Below are 20139 nucleotides of genomic sequence, written 5' to 3' on the forward strand. Positions count from 1 at the left end.
CATGGCGAGCTCTGTTTGGAAATCGAAGGCTAGGAGGCTTCAGGATGCAGTGACAGCAATGAGTCACACTTTGTTTCCTGCATGGGTGAAAAGACAGATTTGTTGATGCAAAGAAAAATGTCAAAATGCAAAGAAAATTCGTCTCTAGATATCAGCAACATTTGTAGTAAAAGAGAAACAGTTTGGTGGGCTCACCTGTGGGAGAGTGTCTCTGCTCTGACCCCGCTGCTTGGCTCAGCTCACAGCAGAAACTTAACAGAGTCAAAGGTCAGGCTGCTACTACTGGTGATATATTAACATCCTCTGGGAGTCCCGAATACATGGGAACTCATGTGAGAGATTTAAGAGACTCTGATAGGGAGGATTGTGAGTGTACATGGTGCTGTCCCTGTGGGGTTCAGCGTGAGGTCATGTGTTTCCCTAACGGACTGCCTATGGGTGATATTTCTTAAAATAATGGAAGAACACAAATCTTCTGGCTGCCTAATAAAGATCAAGCTTTCTGAAAACTTTTGCAGAAAGTATAGTTGAGAGGAACCAGAACCAGTCTATAAAGTGCTGTTTAAAATAAACAACAACAATTAAATATTTATTTAAAAGGGTTATGATATGGGGTTCATGAACCAGGCAGAGGAAACGTCTGGCTCCAGAAATGATTAACTTGATGATGCTGGATATTGTCTCTTGTGTACTAGAGATGTTTTTAGTTGCTTTGTGAAATAATACAGAGCTTTGCTAAATGAATTATTCATGTATCATTGACTTTTGGCTTTATAAAGTTACTGTCTCTACTCATGTTGGTCATTAGTTTTGGCACTTTTGTGTTGACTTCCTCTCTTAGCATCAGAGGTTGCCGCTTGGGTATTAGGTACAAAAACAAAACATATTGGACAAATTCAAAATTTCACCCAATGATCTAGTCAGGTTATACATTTGTTTACATTTTCTCCAGAGTAGAACATTTTTGAATGAAATTGAAAGTACTTATTGCCTGAGATCGCATGCTGTGGTTTTATTAAATGTGCCAAGTGCTAGGACTGTCTTAGGGAAGAAAGCTTTTAGATGTGCAGCTCCACTAACATGGAACAGTCTGCAAAAAGAATGGAAAATTACCAAGCTAGTACCACTACATGTTTTTAAAGTTCGGTTGGATGCTACAAAATCAGATGCTGTTGGTACCTGTACATGTGGTTAGATATGTAAATTGTAATCCCTGTACATTTTACTGTATGATGTCCTTTTGTTGTTCTGTTGTTTATGTTTTTATGTCTTCTTGTGGAACCTACTGCTGCAGGTCTCCCTTGAAAAAGAGATCATTGATCTCAATGGGATTTTACCTGGTTAAATAAAGGTTTTGAATCGAATTGAATTAGGAGCATTTTAGGCTCATAAAACTCTATAGATCCTACACTTCCAATAATGCATCTTAATGAAATATCTCATTGACCCCCCTTACAGCTATGGAAAATTCCCTCTTTAGTCAAACTGTCAAAGTTTGTAGTGCACGTTATCTGTTAAAAATGCAATTCTCAATTCAAACCGAGATACGATAATCCTGATGACATCACTATGATGTCATCCTCATTATTATCTCATACTTGAAGAATACCCTTCAGGGTCACAGTAGACGTTATACCAATGCTTCACAGGCTGACTTGTGCTTCTCATGATGAGTCAACATGAGTGAACATTTATCAAATCTGTTCTTTAGAGCGCTATTGTCTGTTAGTCTATCAGTAATGTTTGCACTACCAGTCTTTGGCTGAGATAAGCTTCTTATCTACTGTAACTCTTGGAGAGAAAACAAATATCTGCATTTAAACATATTATTTTAATCCACCAATATGAATTATTCCTCACTGCCTTTTTCTTTCATATGGACAGAAATGTTGCCTAGAATGGCCGTTTAGGATCTCACAGAGAAAGAGGCTGTTCTGTTGAGAAAAGTCTATGCTGCCGTCTCTCTCTCTTATCTTCAGGCCCTCCACTTTAGAGGGATCAAAATGCAAGTGATGCACTCTCAGATAAATATTTATGAATCCGATCACTTGTTGTGACTTGTTAGCAAATACGTTTCTCTGCATGTAGAAACATAGTTCTCAGGAAGCACAGCTAATGTTGAAAATCCCCCAGAAACAGGAAAGGGTTCAAGTCAGATTAAACGTGACTTTCCCTGAAATCTCCTCTAATTTAAAGGGAATCCTCTAAAATCAAAACAATATGCAAACCCAGACCATTTAGGTCAATTGGCAGAGGCTTTAGTAACCTGAGGCCATGAAATAACAGATTTAATCCACTTTGAATAAAAAATAAAGAAGGTAATCCACATGAACTTTTCCTGTCAGCACAGCGCTGACGGGGGTTTCAAGTTTCTGTTTTAAAAACAACAACTGTGGGATAACGGTTAAAGCCACATTTCCCAACAGTGATAGTGAAGAAGTAAAAAGATTTGTCTCAAACAGTTGAGCTTCAATGATCTGTAACCAGGATTTATAAATGTGTGTGTGTTGGCTGCTTTACCAACAAGATGGAGCCAATTTCCACCAATGCTTATTTAAAGGTCCCATGTCATGCTTTTCCGGTTATTACCCGTCCCCTTGTGTGTTATGAAGGTTTTTATGCATGTAAACGGTCTGCAGAGTCACAAACCCTCAAAGTACACCCTGTAGCGAGTAAAACTCTAACACAGAAAAGACCTGTCTATGCTGCCCCAGAACGCCTCGTTGGAGATTTCTCATTTTACATTGTTTGCTTCCTGGGTTCTGTGACGTGTGAACACCCAAATCAACAATAAATGACCGGATTGGGCCAAATGGACCAATCCGCGGAGCACCTCACACACCAGGACCCCTTGGCTAACTAACAGGGAGTCCCCATTGACTTGCATAGAGCTCCCTGAACGCTGGTAATAGACGAGTTGGGATGCTCTCCACAAACCCAATCTCAAAGCGTTATAAACCTTTTTCTTACTCAATATCAAGCCACACTTATTGTTTTTACTTCGGCTGTGAGTGTTTGTGTGTGCTCAGGATGAGTTTAGCTTGTTCTCGCTGTATCGCCGACCCGGAAACCTGTCAGCTCCTCGCAGCAACGAGCCTCCCAACGTCCCGACCAATCAGAGCACACTGGGCTCACAGGACTCCAGAACTCCGCCGCCCGTCTACTCACCCACACCCGAATCCGTGAACACATTACACCCGTCCCCATCAAGCTCCACTGGCTCTCCATCCCCCAAAGAATTCAGTACAAAATCCTCCTAATGACGTACAAAGCCCTCCATAACCTGGCCCCATCCCACCTGACTGACCTCCTCCACAGACACACTCCCAATCTGTCACGGTAGAGCGAAGGAAGCAGGACCCAAATGCAGATTAAACTGATATACTTTTAATAGAACTTGGACAGACAGAACACTCACGGGTGAACACAGTCACATACAAACGACGAACCGACAAAGACAGACAGAAAAACTAAAACTTAAATACACACAAGACTAATCACACAAACAAGACACAGGTGAGGAGGGAGGAGAAAACACAGAGGCAACAGGTGAACACAATCGGGTAATCAGGGAGGGAAAACAGACAGAAAGCAACAGGCAGGAAACGGGGGTGAACAATTTACAAAATAAAACAGGAAACCCAAAGATAGAAAAAGACAAGACAAAACAACAACACAGACAGATCGTGACAGTACCCCCCCCTCAAGGGACGGATCCCAGACGTCCCAAAACAAAACAAAAAAAGTCCAAAACCTTAAGCAGGGTGGGTGGAGGGGGTCCGGAGGAGGGACGCATCACTAAGCCACCAGGGTGGGTGGAGGGGGTCTGGAGGACGGGCTTGGGCTGACAGCCCAGGGGCACGGCAGAGGACCAGGAAGGGGTCTCGGGCGGACGGCCCGGGAGCACGGCAGAGAACCAGGAAGGGGTCTCGGGCGGACGGCCCGGGAGCAAGGCAGAGGACCAGGAAGGGGTCTCGGGCGGACGGCCCGGGGGCAAGGCAGAGGACCAGGAAGGGGTCTCGGGCGGACGGCCCGGGGGCAAGGCAGAGGACCAGGAAGGGGTCTCGGGCGGACGGCCCGGGGGCAAGGCAGAGTCCAAAATGGGGGTTATGGAGGGGCGAAGGCCACCGCGGGCGAACTCAGGGGGCCGAGCATGAGGGCGAGGACTGCGGCCGGAAAAGTCAGGGGGCCGAGCATGAGGGCCAGGACCGCGGCCGGAAGAGTCAGGGGGCCGGGCTCGAGGGCGAAGACCAGAGAGCTCCGGAGGCCGGGCAGGAAGGCGCTGACGGGACAGTGCCGGAGACCGGGCAGGACCCGGTGTCGGAGCTGGTGGGACAGGCCTCGGCAGGATCCCCCACGGAAGAGGACCAGGACACGGGATTTGCAGGATCCCCGGCAGGAGAGCAGTCGGCGGGGCCTCCAACGGCACAGTACATAGGATTGGCAGGACCCCCGGCAGGAGAGTAGACGGCGGGACCTCCAACGGCACAGTACATAGGATTGGCAGGACCCCCGGCAGGAGAGTAGACGGCGGGACCTCCAACGAGACAGGACAAAGGGTTGGCAGGAGAGTAGTCGGCGGGCCCTCCAACGGGACAGGACAAAGGGTTGGCAGGACCCCCGGCAGGAGAGTAGTCGGCGGGGCCTCCAACGGCACAGGACATAGGATTGGCAGGACCCCCGGCAGGAGAGTAGACGGCGGGACCTCCAACGAGACAGGACAAAGGGTTGGCAGGAGAGTAGTCGGCGGGCCCTCCAACGGGACAGGACAAAGGGTTGGCAGGACCCCCGGCAGGAGAGTAGTCGGCGGGGCCTCCAACGGCACAGGACAAAGGGTTGGCAGGAGAGTAGTCGGCGGGCCCTCCAACGGGACAGGACAAAGGGTTGGCAGGACCCCCGGCAGGAGAGTAGTCGGCGGGGCCTCCAACGGCACAGGACATAGGATTGGCAGGACCCCCGGCAGGAGAGTAGTCGGCGGGGCCTCCAACGGCACAGGACAAAGGGTTGGCAGGACCCCCGGCAGGAGAGTAGTCGGCGGGGCCTCCAACGGCACAGGACAAAGGATTGGCAGGACCCCCGGCAGGAGAGTAGACGGCGGGACCTCCAACGGGACAGGACAAGGAGCTGGTGTCGTCTGGGGAGCCAGCAGGAGACGAGGTGCTGGAGTCGGCCGGTATGCCGACAAGACTCGGGGAGCTGGCGTCGGCTGGGGAGCCAGCAGAAGACGAGGTGCTGGAGTCGGCCGGTACGCCGACAAGCCTCGGGGAGCTGGCGTCGGCTGAGGAGCCAGCCCTGTAGCCGAAACTGGAGTCGAGCCCATGGCTTCCGGGGACGGTACTGAAGCCGGAACCATGGCTGCTGGGGCCGGAACCATGGCTGCGGGGGTCGGAATTGAAGCCAGAATCATGGCTGTAAGGTCTGGTTCTGGAGCCGGAAACATGGCTGTAAGGTCCAGTTCTGGAGCCGGAAACATGGCTGAATGGGCCGGCTCTGGAGCCGGAATCATGGCTGTAAGGTCCTGTTCTGGAGCCGGAAACATGGCTGAATGGGCCGGCTCTGGAGCCGGAATCATGGCTGTAAGGTCCGGTTCTGAAGCCGGAAACATGGCTGTAAGGTCCGGTTCTGGAGCCGGAAACATGGCTGTAAAGTCCGGAGCTGAAGCCTGGATCATTGCTGTGTGGGCCGGTACTGAAGCCGGAACCTCCAACGGCACTTCAGTAGGGACTGGAGAGGGAACTCGAGAGGGAACTTGAGATGGGACTAGAGTTGGGATTTGAGAAGGGACTAGGGAAGGGACTAAAGGAGGGACTGGAGATGGGACTAGAGGAGAGACTTGAGAAGTGACCTGAGGAGGGACTTGGGAAGGGACTAGAGAAGGGACAAGAGAAGGGACTAGAGAAGGAACTTGAGATGGGACAATGGCAGCTGGAGCAAGAGCTGGGTCTGGAACCATGGCCGCTGGGGCCAGAACTGGGACCGGAATCATGGCTCTTGGGGCTCGGGCTGCTAGCCTGGACTTGCGACTCCTTCTCCTAGAAGCCGCCTGAAGGCTCCGTGGACCTCCAAAAGCCAGACGAGTTCCAGAAAACGACTCCTGGACAGGAGCAGGAACTGGGGCAGAAGCACTGGTTGACTCCAGACGGAACACACAGAGATGTTTGTATTCAGCAGGCTGGAAATCACACACCCAGAGGAAGTCCAAAATCCAGCCAGGTAAGAACTTCACCAAGTCTGGTTTCTCCATAGCCAACCGGTGCGCCTCTACCAGAGCGGCCTCCCTCTGCCGAACACTGGACGCTCCCTTCCACCAATCATAGCAGCAAGCCAAATAAAAGGAAAAATGTTGTAGTTCCACCTCAAATGGATCATCTGCTGGGTCCATTTCTTGGTCGGTTCGTTCTGTCACGGTAGAGCGAAGGAAGCAGGACCCAAATGCAGATTAAACTGATATACTTTTAATAGAACTTGGACAGACAGAACACTCACCGGTGAATACAGTCACATACAAACGACGAACCGACAAAGACAGACAGAAAAACCAGAACTTAAATACACACAAGACTAATCACACAAACAAGACACAGGTGAGGAGGGAGGAGAAAACACAGAGGCACCAGGTGAACACAATCGGGTAATCAGGGAGGGAAAACAGACAGAAAGCAACAGGCAGGAAACGGGGGTGAACAATTTACAAAATAAAACAGGAAAGCCAAAGATAGAAAAAGACAAGACAAAACAACAACACAGACACATCGTGACACAATCGCTTGCTCCGCTATGTGTTCAGTTAAGTATTAAAACACATTTCTCTTAAATATTTAGAAGAAAGAAATCACAACAAACTGTTTTCCCATTGGTGGCCTGGGTGATGTGATCTAAATTATGCCGTAAGGGATGAACTCATGCCAAGTTTGTGATGAACAAATCCTCAAAATAGTGACCGCAATGATTCAAGGGAAGCCTGAATAACTCCAGCTGATTCTCAGTCTAAAGAGCAAAAACCTAAAAAAAAACACACTAGCTGAATCTAGCATCCAAACCTCTGATGATGAAACACAACCAAGTGCACCAACAATCATCCACATCCTGGAAGTGCAGACTCAGGTGAATTGGGACTTTTTTGTTTACTAAAAAAACAAACAGCCCAGTCTCTTTGACAGGGCGTCAAACTCTGATACAGGCACCCTTTGGTGTCTTTATGTCAGTCAGTTGATCTGAATAATGCGGTCAGGTGTTTTCGACATCACAAGATGAAGGAGAGCAAATCTGTTTGCTCATAACCTTCTGAATCCCAGTTTTGAGAATCAACATTTTCTTCATATTTAATCTAAAACATTACATGTTCCTTTTTGTGTTGTTGAAACGTTGTGGCCTTTAAGAAGGGGAAAAACCTCTCCAGATTATCCCCAAAAATGTTCTTAATGTTCAAACTAAACAACACACTGCTTCTGTCGATTTATTCATAGTCATGTGATTTGGTTTTTATCAGAATTCTTTTTCTGTAGTACAAACAAACTAACCCCATAGGAAACCATCAGGAAACTACCTTGCTGTGTCATAAATGGTAAAGTAAACATGTGGAACACGCAAATTGTTCTGTTGTCGGCTGCAAGAACCAATACAATTGTTGTCATGTCCTCCCATCATCACTTCTGTATCTCTACAAGTGAGATAAAACAGCAGGATTTGCCAGAAAATGAGCTGTAGATCAGGATAAATCAATACTGGCTGATCGCATCGAGACACAACTTCAAACCTGGAGAATGTAGCACTGAGGGTAACTATGGAAGGCAAATGTAGTGACCAACAAATACAGTAAAACGTGTAATTGTTTTAAGTCTTAAATACTAAGATGTTTTATTAAGATATGCAGTGGCATCAATATTGTGTTAAAAAAACGCAATACAAAATGTGTGCCCCCATTCAAATGATCAAAACCTTTTTTTGAATTCAGGTTCAAGACAATGAAACACATTAGCTTGTTTTTCTCTGGCCTGAATCAATTTAAGGAGCAAATATCTGCCTTGTACCGTTACCAAACTCCTGGATACCATTTACACACACAGTAGAAGTGTTTATTTAACTTTATGAACAGTTTCCATTCACACTACAGTAGCAAACTTAAACATAGCAAAGAGGACACAGTGTCCACTCAAATGTTATCATGTTATAATGCTTTCATCAAATTCAAAATAATCTGGTAAGTATAGTGAAATCAACTAAAATGTTTCTCTGTCAGAGTGCAACGACTCAAAACTTCTAAAGTTTACATAACACAATGATTTAACGTGACCAAAATGTACACATTTAGTTCTATTTCATACTTGTTTTCTTTAGCTGTTTGACTCTTTTTTGGTGTTTTTCCGTCAGTTTGTCCAACACTTTGGTCTAGGCTGAATAAACTCTTGCTCATTTGGACATGTTGGCATAGAAAAAATCTTTATTAAAATGGTGACATCCATTGTAAAAAATGACACCTGTTAAACATCAGCATGCTATAATCCAGCATGTAAAACTACAGATTTAATCCTAAATACTGTATATAAAATACTAATAACATTTTTGACAGCAGCCATGTTGAGACATGTGAAACTGAACTCCAGCTGATTGTCGAGAGCCCCATTGTTTTTTTCTTCAGGCCAAATATTATTAAAGTCAGTCCATTGAGCTGGATGGATTACCAGCCAGGGATTACAGTGCTCAGATATCTTTACCATAAACTGCGTCTATGGAAGCAAACAAGAGACAGAAGTATTTGAATTTTATTAGACACCGAATTTATAGCATTGAAAATAATTACTTTGAAAATCATGAATCTGAATTTGTTTTGCTCCGAATTTATCTATGTGAAATAAAAATGTAAAAATTCAAGTTAAAAAAATTCGAATGTTCAAATTCAGATCCTAAAAATTCAAGTGAAAAAAATTCGACGTCAAATATTTCGGTGTTTAAAATTCGATGTAAAAAAATTCGGTGTGTAAAATTCGACGTCAAAAATTGCGATGCAGCCTCATCCGGGCTACTCAGACAGGATAAGCAATCGAGCCCTAATGCAATCAAACCGACTTCTGGCCTATCAGAGCCAAGCGGCAAACCCCGGGACAGTGCGGTGAAGCCCAATGCTGCAAACTGTAGGCGATGGATGCAGATGGGAGCAATTCCCGTAGACCCTTTGTTAAAATGTCCAACTTAACATCAGAAAATGAACATGTTTCTAGCCTGGATCTACAAAAACATTCTGTATATAGTTAGATTCCCCCTTCATGACAACGGGACTGCTGCTCCTAGCTCCGTGATGCTACAGCGGCTCAGCTCATGAGGAGAACACTACTTGAACTCGGCCGTGTTTGTTGTGTTGGTTCCTGGTGGACTATTCGTCCTGCAAATATAGGATTTATCTGCGGTTGAAACAGACCGTCCATGAATGCAGTTTCTTCGGTAAGTCAACCCTGCGTACTTTATGTTCTGTTACTGGTGTTTTTATTAAGCTAACGTTAATGAATGTTTAGAGTTGGGTTAGCATTTGAGCAATCGTAGCTCCATCTGTGCTAACGATGCTATGCGTAGCATCCAAGAGTGTAAAACATTAAGTGAGATGCTACTGTATACCAAAAGGCTTCTGTGCGAGGTTGCTAAAATAAGGTCATCCTTGTACGTTAGATAGTTAGTTTGCTAGTTAGGTTACTGTATGCATTGTTAAGGTTCGTTTAAATTCGCTATGCTCTACTATAGCATAAAATAGACTAGCTATAGTCAACGTATTGTTGAAGAGAGGCTTAGTGTATATTAAATCAACCTCACAATGAAATATGTGTACCTTTTTAAAATATGAACGTCACATTTCAAGATGGTCCAGAAATAACGCTCCCTTAGATATTATAATATGGTTTGTTGAACTGGAGTTATTTATTGCAGCTAACCGCCTATCCGACGAACGACCCAAACATTGTTGTTTTTAATATTATTACCAATGCCTCTTTTAATTGTATTATCATCACACTTGAGAAACAGCCTCATCGTGGCTGTAGAACAGAACATGTAACTTAATTCCTGCATTTAAGGACGATGAATAGCGTAGTCAATGCTTTAGTGACAAGGAAATGATTTGTTTAAATATTATATATGACGTTATCTGTGACTTCAGTGGAAATGAAGCTTATCCATTGCATTGCATTTGTTCAATAGGTTTGTGTGTTACCCTTACGTGTGTGATACATATGAATATGGCATATGAAAAAAAATTAATTTGACTGACTCATGAAAACCTCATCCAAAGTAACAGTAAAATAAAAAGGACCTACACAATAATACTCAATCAAACTGATGCAGTATAAGGACTGTGATATCCAGCCATTTCTTAAGTATAACAATAAGATTATGACCTGTTTTTAAAAGAAGATAAAAAGTTGTTTGCATGTAAAGAAGTCTGTAACCCATGCATGTAACTTTACATCTGTTTGTTCAAAGTGTCCTCAAGGTGATCCAGACAGGCTGGACCAGAGGAGGAGAGACAGATCTGGACCAGAGGAGGAGAGACAGACCTGGACCAGAGGAGGAGAGACAGACCTGGACCAGAGGAGGAGAGACAGATCTGGAGTCCTAGCAGCAGAGAACTTCAGCACGGATTCCAAGGTACACCTTTTTCATGCTTTACAAAGAATGCATAAAGTAATGACTCCAATACACTGATAGACATGCCATTAAACATGGCTGAATACTAGATCCCCTACACATCACTGATGTTGAGTGGACTTTATTAGCAAAAGGTTACATTTACATTTTACCAAGCAACATCACATAGTGAGAGCTGCGACCCTTTGTCTTTCAGTGAGACAACCGAACAGAGCAAGCTTCCACAGTTGCACTAAGTTTTGATAACAGTTAAATATTATTTTAATAATACATTTATTTCAATGTTGATGAATTTAGAACGGTTGATTCATAATCTGATTATCTTTGTAGTACACTGTTGGATTTAAAAAACACATTCAAATAAAAAAATCATTATATTTATGAACAAACAAACACACCTCTTTCTTAAATAACACACTTGCTCTGCAATAATATGTCTTTTGATATTTCTGTTAGGAAAGGACACGCCTGAGAGACAGGACTGCTTCACCATGTTCTCTTTCTCTGAGGGTCCAGAAGAACATCCAAGAGGGAAAGGAGAAGCTGATGAGATTTAAGAGCATTACAGGACATTCACTAAGAGACACTTGTATTGTAACACAAAGACCTGCACACTGAATAGTTTTGTAGTCTAACAGGAACTTCATTTGTGTTGTTTTGTGTTTTACGTTGCACCTCAGAGACAGTGTGATTATTGTCAGGCCTATAAAGTTTGGCAAAAAAAAAGTCAGCTGATCAAATGCATTTGCCTCACTTTATGAGCTTCACATCACTTGTGCCTTGTACCGCGGAGTTTGGAAAGTCATAAATAAATGGTGCCAATCTTCAGTCAGATGTGAATGTGTAATCTAACATTTTCAGTAAGAATAACGGACAAAAGGAGTGCAAATACAATTTATTGAAATGTGAACTAAAAGTTATCAAGCATGAACCATCACCATTTTTTTTTTTAAATAAAAACGAAATAATATACATAAGTTACACTCAATGTTAATCTGTTAATTGACAGGCTAGGCCTGTGCAGGTGGTAACAGCTATGCCCAGCATGGGCTAAGTTCTGTAGGTGGTGCAGGTCCTCCTCCATCAGGTCTGCAGGGTCTTTCCCTGCGAGGAGGACTCCTCGCAGGGAAAGACCCTCAGCCCTCTCCGGCCAAAGCAACAGACAGGACGTTCATAAAGCTGAGGTCTCCCCCAAAGTCTCTAATCATCCATCCTGTGAATATGAGAGGGGAACAAATAGTGTAATAGATGCTTTGGACAATAAGAAATATAAAGTTAACTGTTGAGTTGCTCAGTTTTTTAGATTGACAGGGTTTAATAACACAAACAAAAGGAGAGAAATAAAGATTGGTCTTTCAATAAATTGTGTTGATTTTGTCTTTTGAATTGTTTGTCTGAAGTCAAGTAGCTTGAACTGTTACTTGTAGTTTGAATGATACAGTCTGGTTATAATGTGTGGAGAAGGCATCACAGGTAAGAACACCATTTGTTGTGTTCCATCCACAACACATTGATGTGTGTGTATTTATTTATCTACTATTTCTTGAATCATTACTGTCAGTCCAAAACAAGAGATTTTGTTTTGGTAACATTTTAAAAAAAAAAAAAAACATTATCTCTTTTCCACTACACTATCTTGAATACTTTAGTTTTTACGTCACTACATTTAACTAACAGCTTTAACATTGTAAAGGTGTCACTTCGGACTCTGGGTAATTATGACAGCATGTCCTACTCAGAGCCCTAGAGTCTCTCGGGCTCTGGTCCTACTATTTTGAGAGTTTGAACAAACCAGACCATCTATTAATGTAGAAAATAGTTGGCACATTACAACATTATGAAAGTAATAATTAGTTAGCTCATTGTTCAAATGAGCTCCAACTACAACAGTTAAGTCAACTCGTGCATCGGTAATAACAATAAATCAAATGATATAATATAATAGTATAACTTGTGTCTACTTTAAATACTCTAACAACACTTTCCTAATTATACTAGCATACTTTTACTAAAGTAACATTAACATGTTTAAATGCAGGGCTTTTGTAAGAGAGTATTTCGTATTGTGTAGCATGGTCTACTTGACTTATCTAACCGAAGTGATCGTTACGTTACTTTGCAAACCGTCCCCCCCCCCCCCCCCCACACACACACACACACACACACACACACAAAAGGACACGGTAACGTTGTGATTCACTTCAATTAATGATAACTACGGAGCTTGCTAACAGCAAGGCACAAGCCTACTTCACTCATTTAGCTAGCTAATGTAAGATACAAATGCTGTCGAGCCCTCACTGCTTGTAAAATAAAGAGCACAAACTGACTACTTACCCGAGCGGCGAGCCCCGCTGCTCTCCGTCATTTTTCTCCCGGGTTGTTGTGATCACATGACTGACAAAGCCGTGCTCTGATAGGCCAAGTCAGTTTGATTGCATTAGGGCTCGATTGCTTATCCTGTCTGAGTAGCCCGGATGATGCTGCATCGCAATTTTGGACATCCAATTTTATACACCGAATTTTTTGACATCGAATTTTTTGACGTCGAATTTTTGGGATCTGAATTTGAACATTCGAATTTTTTTCACTTGAATTTTTACATTTTTATTTCACATAGGTAAATTCGGAGCAAAAACATTCAGATACATGATTTTCAAAGTAATTATTTTCAATGCTATAAATTCGGTGTCTAATAAAATTCAAATACTTCTGTCTCTTGTTTGCTTCCATATACGTCACTTCTCTTCCTGTAAATGCAGGGATGTGACATACAGGATTCCTTATTAGAACAAGAGACAGTCAGTTCGTTCCTAACATACTACCATACCCTTTCTAACGCATGGGAAAGATTTTGCATCTCTAAATACATAGTATGTCAAATGAAGTATGAGTGCATCCGGTCACATTTTGCAGGATGCAAGCCAGCATGCTGTCCTGTCTACTCTGAGTCAAAGTTCAAGGAGCAATGTTATGATGAAGAGTATGACCCAAGTGTATGCATACGTCATGAAAAAGTATATACTCTGCGAGGGAAACTGCAGTACATACAAGGGCATCCGGTGCTTTTGTTGCCTTAACAACAGACATGACTTTTGATGCAAATCCTTTCAACGCCCACCATCCATCCTGACCCCCTCCTGTTGTCACACTCCTAGGTTTATGTCACGGTTTTAGTGTTGTCTGTCTTGTTATGGGTTTTGTAAGTCTGTTCATTTGGTGTTTTGTCTTCCTCCTTGTGTTTTGTCTGGTCCTCCTCCCTGTCGTTAGTTTCCCTGGTGTGTCTGATTGTCTCATTGTGTTCACCTGTTGCCCTTGTGTTTCTCCCTCCCCTGCCCAGCTGTGTCTTGTCCTGTGATTACCCTTCTGTGTATTTAGTCTAATCTTCCCCTGTGTTCCATGTCGGTCCATTGTTTCCCCTCCATGTTTCCACGGTCTGTGTTCCTTGTGCTGCTCGTTTGTTTTTGGATATTTTTGGATTTTTGATTTGGACTTGTTCTTGTTCTCCCTAGAGTACACTCTTCAGTGTCATTATGCTGAATGGAGTAGAACCTCGGCTAAAAGGGGATAAAGAGGCTGTCCTCAAAAGGGCACAAATGGAGGTGGACAACGTGCCATGGTTGAGAAGCTCATTGCCTGAGTTTCTCAGAGTTTTTTTCTCGTAGCCCTGAGTGCCAGTCTCCATTCTCTGACCCTTTCTTGGGATCCCGCCTGGCGTTTGGAGGTCCACGGAGCCTCCAAAAGACCTCTAAAAGACGCAAGGTCAGGAAGCCAGCTCGTACTCATGTACCGGTCCTAGCAGCCATGGTTCCGGCTCCAGTGCCAGAACCATGCTGGAGTCCCCGTGTCCTGTCGGCTTACCAGCCAACGCCAGCTCCCCGTGTCCTGTCGGCATACCGGCTGACTCCAGCACCTCGTGTCCTGTCGGCGTACCGACCGTCTCAAGTCACCTCTCCAGTTCCCTCTCCAGTCTCCTCTCAAGTCCCCTCTCGAGTTCCCTCTCTAGTCCCCTCTCAAGCCCCGCCGACTACTCTTCTGCCGGGGGTCCTGCCAACCCTATGTCCTGTGCCGTCGGAGGCCCCGCCGACTACTCTCCTGCCGGGGGTCCTGCCAACCCTATGTCCTGTCCCGTTGGGGGGTCCCGCCGACTACTCTTCTGCCGGGGGTCCTGCCAACCCTATGTCCTGTGCCGTCGGAGGTCCTGCCGACTACTCTCCTGCCGGGGGTCCTGCCAACCCTATGTCCTGTGCCGTTGGAGGTCCCGCTGACTACTCTCCTGCCGGGGTCCTGCCAATCCTACGTCCTGTTCCTCTGGGGGTCCCGCCGACAACTCTTCTGCCGGGGTTCTCTGCCAACCCCTTGTCCTGTTCCGTTGGAGGTCCCTGCCATCACCTGTCTCGCCGGGGGTCCTGCCAACTCCTGGTCCTCTTCTGTGGGGGATCCTGCCGAAGCCTGTCCCACTGGCTCCGGTTCCTGTTCGGCTGACACCGGGTTCTGCCCGGCCTCCGGAGCTGTCTGGTCTTCGCCCTCGAGCCCGGCCCCCTGAGAGCCGCGGTCTTCGCCCTCGAGCCCGGCCCCCTGAGTGCCGTGGTCTTCGCCCTCGGGCCCGGCCCCCTGACTCTTCCTGCCGCTGCCTTCACCCTCATGCTCGGCCCCCTGAGTTCGCCCGCTGTGGCCTTCGCCCCTCCATGGTCTCTGCCTTGCCCCCGGGCCGTCCGCCCGAGTTCCCCACCTTGGACTCTGCCTTGCCCCCGGGCCTTCCGCCCGAGACCCCCTCCTTGGTCTCTGCCTTGCCCCCGGGCCGTCCGCCCGAGACCCGTCCTCCAGACCCCCTCCACCCACCCTTTCTTGGCCCTAGTTATGCTGCTGATCCAACTATGGTCAAGTTCTTTCTTCTTATGTAACTCCAGACTGACCCACCAATTTAACCTTGGATTCCCTAAACAAACACATATAAAACCAAGAGATCGTCTTGACTCACTTCCAGGAATGAGCAGAGTCCAGTTTTCTTCCTTTCTCTAATTCCTGAAATCCTTTTACACATAATGCCTTTGACAGTAGCTTGTGGAGTAACAGACGTATCATATTGCACCATTACCTCAATACTGACTTGCTGCAACAGCCTGCAAGTGAACATTTAGATTTCTATAAAGACCTACTATTCAAAATGAAATACTAACAACTACAGACAGCATACTACACTGCATACAATATTAACAATGAAGTATACCACTACCAGCAGACGGTTCACACAGTTAACTCAGACAATGCAACACATCACCTCAATCACAGGGTTACTGGTCCAATTTATTATTGAATAAGGGTTGTTTATCACGTCAATTTTGAAGTGTAAATCAACCTAGTCTCTTCTACTTAATTGAATGTTTTCTATAATTATGTAAAGCCAAAATAAAACAATCATTTAAAATGGGTTTTACAATTCACTATAACTCTGAATTATTTTTAACTGGGTTTTTCAGAATCCGCCATTGAACAGGACAGCTGCATTGATTGTGTTAGGCTTGTGTGACCTCATGCTTCATACTCAAATATGTTTGCGACTGTACATCCGGGAATTTCTTTCATGCATCCTACATACTTAGCAGTTAAAGTACACTAAACACTAAATGTAACGTCATACTTGGTGTGATTAGTATACAACTATGCCTTTTTTAACCCAGCCAAAGTGTGATCAAATACAAATGTTATCAATGTTTATGCATTTTCTGTCTTGAGTATGTGAATACTACTATTGAATAGTGGGGGAAAGACTTTCTTATGTAATTTCAAGGGCTGAATCATGTTTAAAGATGAGTTTAGAGGTAACTTTACAGACACATATGAATCCGGTATAGTTACCTTTTAAGGATGTAGTGCAACATGTTCTGTTGTGTAGCTTAGTCACACTAACAACTCTGTACACTTTGTATAGCTCTATGCCCACTGCAGAGACCACAGACAGAGATAATACATTTAAATGGCATTAGCAATAAATGAATTACCTTTTACGACATCAAGGATAACTATAAACTGTGCTGGTGCGTCCCGTGATTCACTGAAGGACATTCCAGCCGCTGTTGGAGTTTCCAGCTTTGGCATCATTTAAGTGCTTTGTTGTTTTTAGAATCTGCCAGCTCCCCTTTGTCTGCAGCAGAGAGGAGCAGTGGTGGTTTACTTCTCAGAGAGGTGTGTGCTTTGTCTTTTAAGGCCAGCTGAAGACAGAGACCCTCGCTGCTGCTCCTCACTGTAAACACAAGTCACGTTGTAATGAATGTGCCATGGCGGCAGAGTCAGAGCAGGCTAAGTGCACTGACGTCCCGTGTGTGCTCGAGGTGTCCATCAGCCTTGTGTTTTCCTCACAACCATTTACAGTCATCTCTGTTTGGGACAAAGCTGGAACACCTTCTTCCAACCATATATATTCATGTGTTTAATTAGGTATTTTTGTAGCGTCATCCCTGATACCAAACATTTGGGCAGATCATAAAGCTTTTCCACCTGTTTTAAATATTCTTTGAGATTTAGTGGTAGTGAGTGCCAAACTTGTTAATATTTTTCCAATGTCCCACATCTCACAAACACTGTTTAGTAAATACTTCACAGGAAATATGAGCATCCATTTTTTTGGTAACAGGGGTATCTGCCTCACACCTCCAAGTTATCGCTTCAAGGAATATATAAAACCCAAACTTCCTCTGTGGATATACATATATATATGTTTTACTGTAATTTGACTGTACTGGCCCTTTGAGTTATAAATGATCAACATAACAGTGAAAACCCACATTTAACTAAACTGCTTTGAAAAAGTCTTATCTCATGAGTTACCATCAAAGCTTTCTTATACAAGTTGATTACAAATATTGCATTATAGTTTCTACATCCAAATATGACTCATGTCTAAATGGGTGAGAAAGGTCTCCTGAAGCCTCTTCTGTCTCTTCATCATCGGTCTAGTGAAGTTGACCTCCTGATATGGCAGCCACAACTCTTTACGCAGGGCTGTGATGACGCCAACCTCTGCAGATGAGACAGAGCGGAGTCTGCTGAGTGTTGCAGTATAATAGAGACAGCCCACCTCTCAGCTCCCAGCTGTGCGCAACGACCCCTGGCTAATTGCATCTGGATTACTGGAAAGCTGAGGGGATGAGACTACCAGAAAAAGTACCCCTACTCACCTCTTATCTTCTGTTACAGGGGGTTCAAAAGGAAATGCATTCCCAAATCCTCTACAGACCGAGGCAAATATCGCTAAGTAACACGAGATTGTTTTTGGCGATGGAGAGCCTGAACATTACGCACGGATCTGTTTCCATGAACGAGACGGTGGTGCAGCATTCCCAAGCGTCCACGTTTGTTACAGCAATCGCTTTACCGATTTTCATGTTTGCTGGAGGCGCCATTGGGAATATTATTGCAATAATCGTCCTGTCAGTATCTCGACAGGAGAGGAAATCTTCAGCTTTCTACACGCTGGTGTGCGGCCTGGCGGTGACCGACCTGCTGGGCACGTGCCTGGCCAGTCCGCTCACCATAGCCAACTACATGGACAAGACTGTGCTCACGGTGCAGCATGTGTGCGAGTTTCACTCCTTTTTGTTGCTGTTTTTCGGTTTGACAGGGCTGAGCATTATATGCACCATGGCAGCGGAGCGGTACATGGCCATATGCTGCCCGTACACCTACCAGCGGTGGGGGGTGGACCGGCGCTTTGCGCAAAAGTTCCTGTTCGTCATTTATATCTGTAACATCTTCTTCTGCTGCCTCCCGATGATGGGCATGTCGAAAAGCGAGCTGCAGCCGTCCGGCACCTGGTGCTTCATCGACTGGGAGACAGAGGAGCCTGTGGCCGCTGCCTATACTGTGCTGTACGGCTCCGTCAGCCTGCTGCTCATCCTGGGCACCATTCTGCTGAACCTGGCGGTGTGCGGAGCGCTGCTGCTGATGCGCCAGAGGACCGTGCAGCGGCCCGTCACCAGGGGCAGCGTCCGGGACAGGTGGAGGGCTCTGTCCTCGGCTGCAGAGACCCAGATGATGGCAGTGCTGGTGATGACCTCCGCCGTGGTGCTGGCCTGTTCAGCCCCGCTGGTGGTGAGTCCCCCTGACTTATAAAGGCAGTTTGTGGTTTCTGTTGCATGCACTCACCTTTACGGAGCAGCAAACCTTAATTAGAAGGATTTTAAGTAACTAAGTATTTTACTCAAGCAATCTGAAATGTTGGTCAACGTTGTTATACTTTATATAATACATATATTGTTATGTTTTGCTATACTTTATATGGCTATTCTACAACAATTCAGAGGCATATTGTTCAAGCACATTACATATTTTTGCTAAATTTGATCATACATTACTTTGTAGATTTTGAATAATGATACAAAATCTAATAAATGACTAATATATTCTGGTATAATATTAATAATTAAGATGAAACTTTTTTGATCCCCGGGGGGTAAATTAATAAACTATAGTGCAGCATAAGTGTTAACATGAGCTTCATCTTTACAGCAACATTAAATTGATGGATACATTAACAGCTATAGTATACAGTTATTTTGACTATAACTAATAAAGTATATACAGGAATTTTACCTGAGGAGGTGGAGTTAATTTTATGTTTGTATCCCGAATAGTTTAATCTGCTTCATCATATTATGTAAGATTACATGTTTTACAACTTTCTAAATACTATTTTAATGAAACAGTTTAGGGAAAATCAAAACATTTGTAACTGCATACAATTAATAGACATTATGAACCTTAAACAAGGGATCACAGTTTTAAGAGCACTAAAACAGGTTGGAAACCATGTGATGTTGTATCATGCGTTATTAATATTTTAGAGTAATCACTTTTCAAGAGAAACTATGAAATGATAACTTTGATTTGTATTGGGAAACGTGAAAAGTACTGAAAGGAAACATTCCTATATTTGCTGCCATTACAGCATGTTTGAATAAAACATTTGAAGATATGAGCCATAACCTGTTTTTCTCTTTCAGGTCCGTGTGTTTGCCAACTGCTTCATTCTGAACAATGACCCTAACGCTGACCTGGCAGCCATCAGGATAGCAGCTGTAAACCCCATCCTCGACCCCTGGATCTACATCCTCCTCAGGAGGTCTCTGTTTAGGAAGTTAATCAAGTTATCCAGACAAGGCAGCAGCACTCGCAGTACTTCATCCCCAACATTACAAAGGAGTCTGTTTTATCCTGTAATCGTGAGGGACAGCCATGTGATCACGCAGCTGATGTGCAACGCAAACATCATGACTCAGCTGCCCGCCACTGTCAAATTCACTTCATACGACACAGAGAGTCCCCGTCAGACTTAACACAGACAGAAAATGTGTGTGACTTCTGTGAATGTTTGCTGCTTGCTCAGGCCGCAAGCACCTTGATGCAGGGCTTTGTCTCAGAGCTGTTGTCTTTGGGATGGACACACTGAGACGTCTCTGCCGGCCCGAGGCCGGACAGGACCATCGGAGCTCCTGTAGGATTATTTAT

General features: G+C 44.6%; 1 protein-coding gene across 1 annotated transcript; it reads left to right on the plus strand.

The window, feature by feature from the left end:
* The first annotated feature begins 17910 nt into the window (after window positions 1-17910).
* Window positions 17911-19967, plus strand: LOC117544234 (prostaglandin E2 receptor EP4 subtype-like). The gene is made up of 2 exons (XM_034213114.1): window positions 17911-18723; window positions 19635-19967. The coding sequence occupies exons 1-2, from the start codon at window positions 17911-17913 to the stop codon at window positions 19965-19967; spliced, it is 1146 nt and encodes a 381-aa protein (XP_034069005.1).
* The last annotated feature ends 172 nt before the right edge of the window (window positions 19968-20139 follow it).

The sequence above is a fragment of the Gymnodraco acuticeps genome, unplaced genomic scaffold (genome assembly GCF_902827175.1).
Source record: "Gymnodraco acuticeps unplaced genomic scaffold, fGymAcu1.1, whole genome shotgun sequence".
In the NCBI taxonomy this organism is placed as follows: domain Eukaryota; kingdom Metazoa; phylum Chordata; class Actinopteri; order Perciformes; family Bathydraconidae; genus Gymnodraco; species Gymnodraco acuticeps.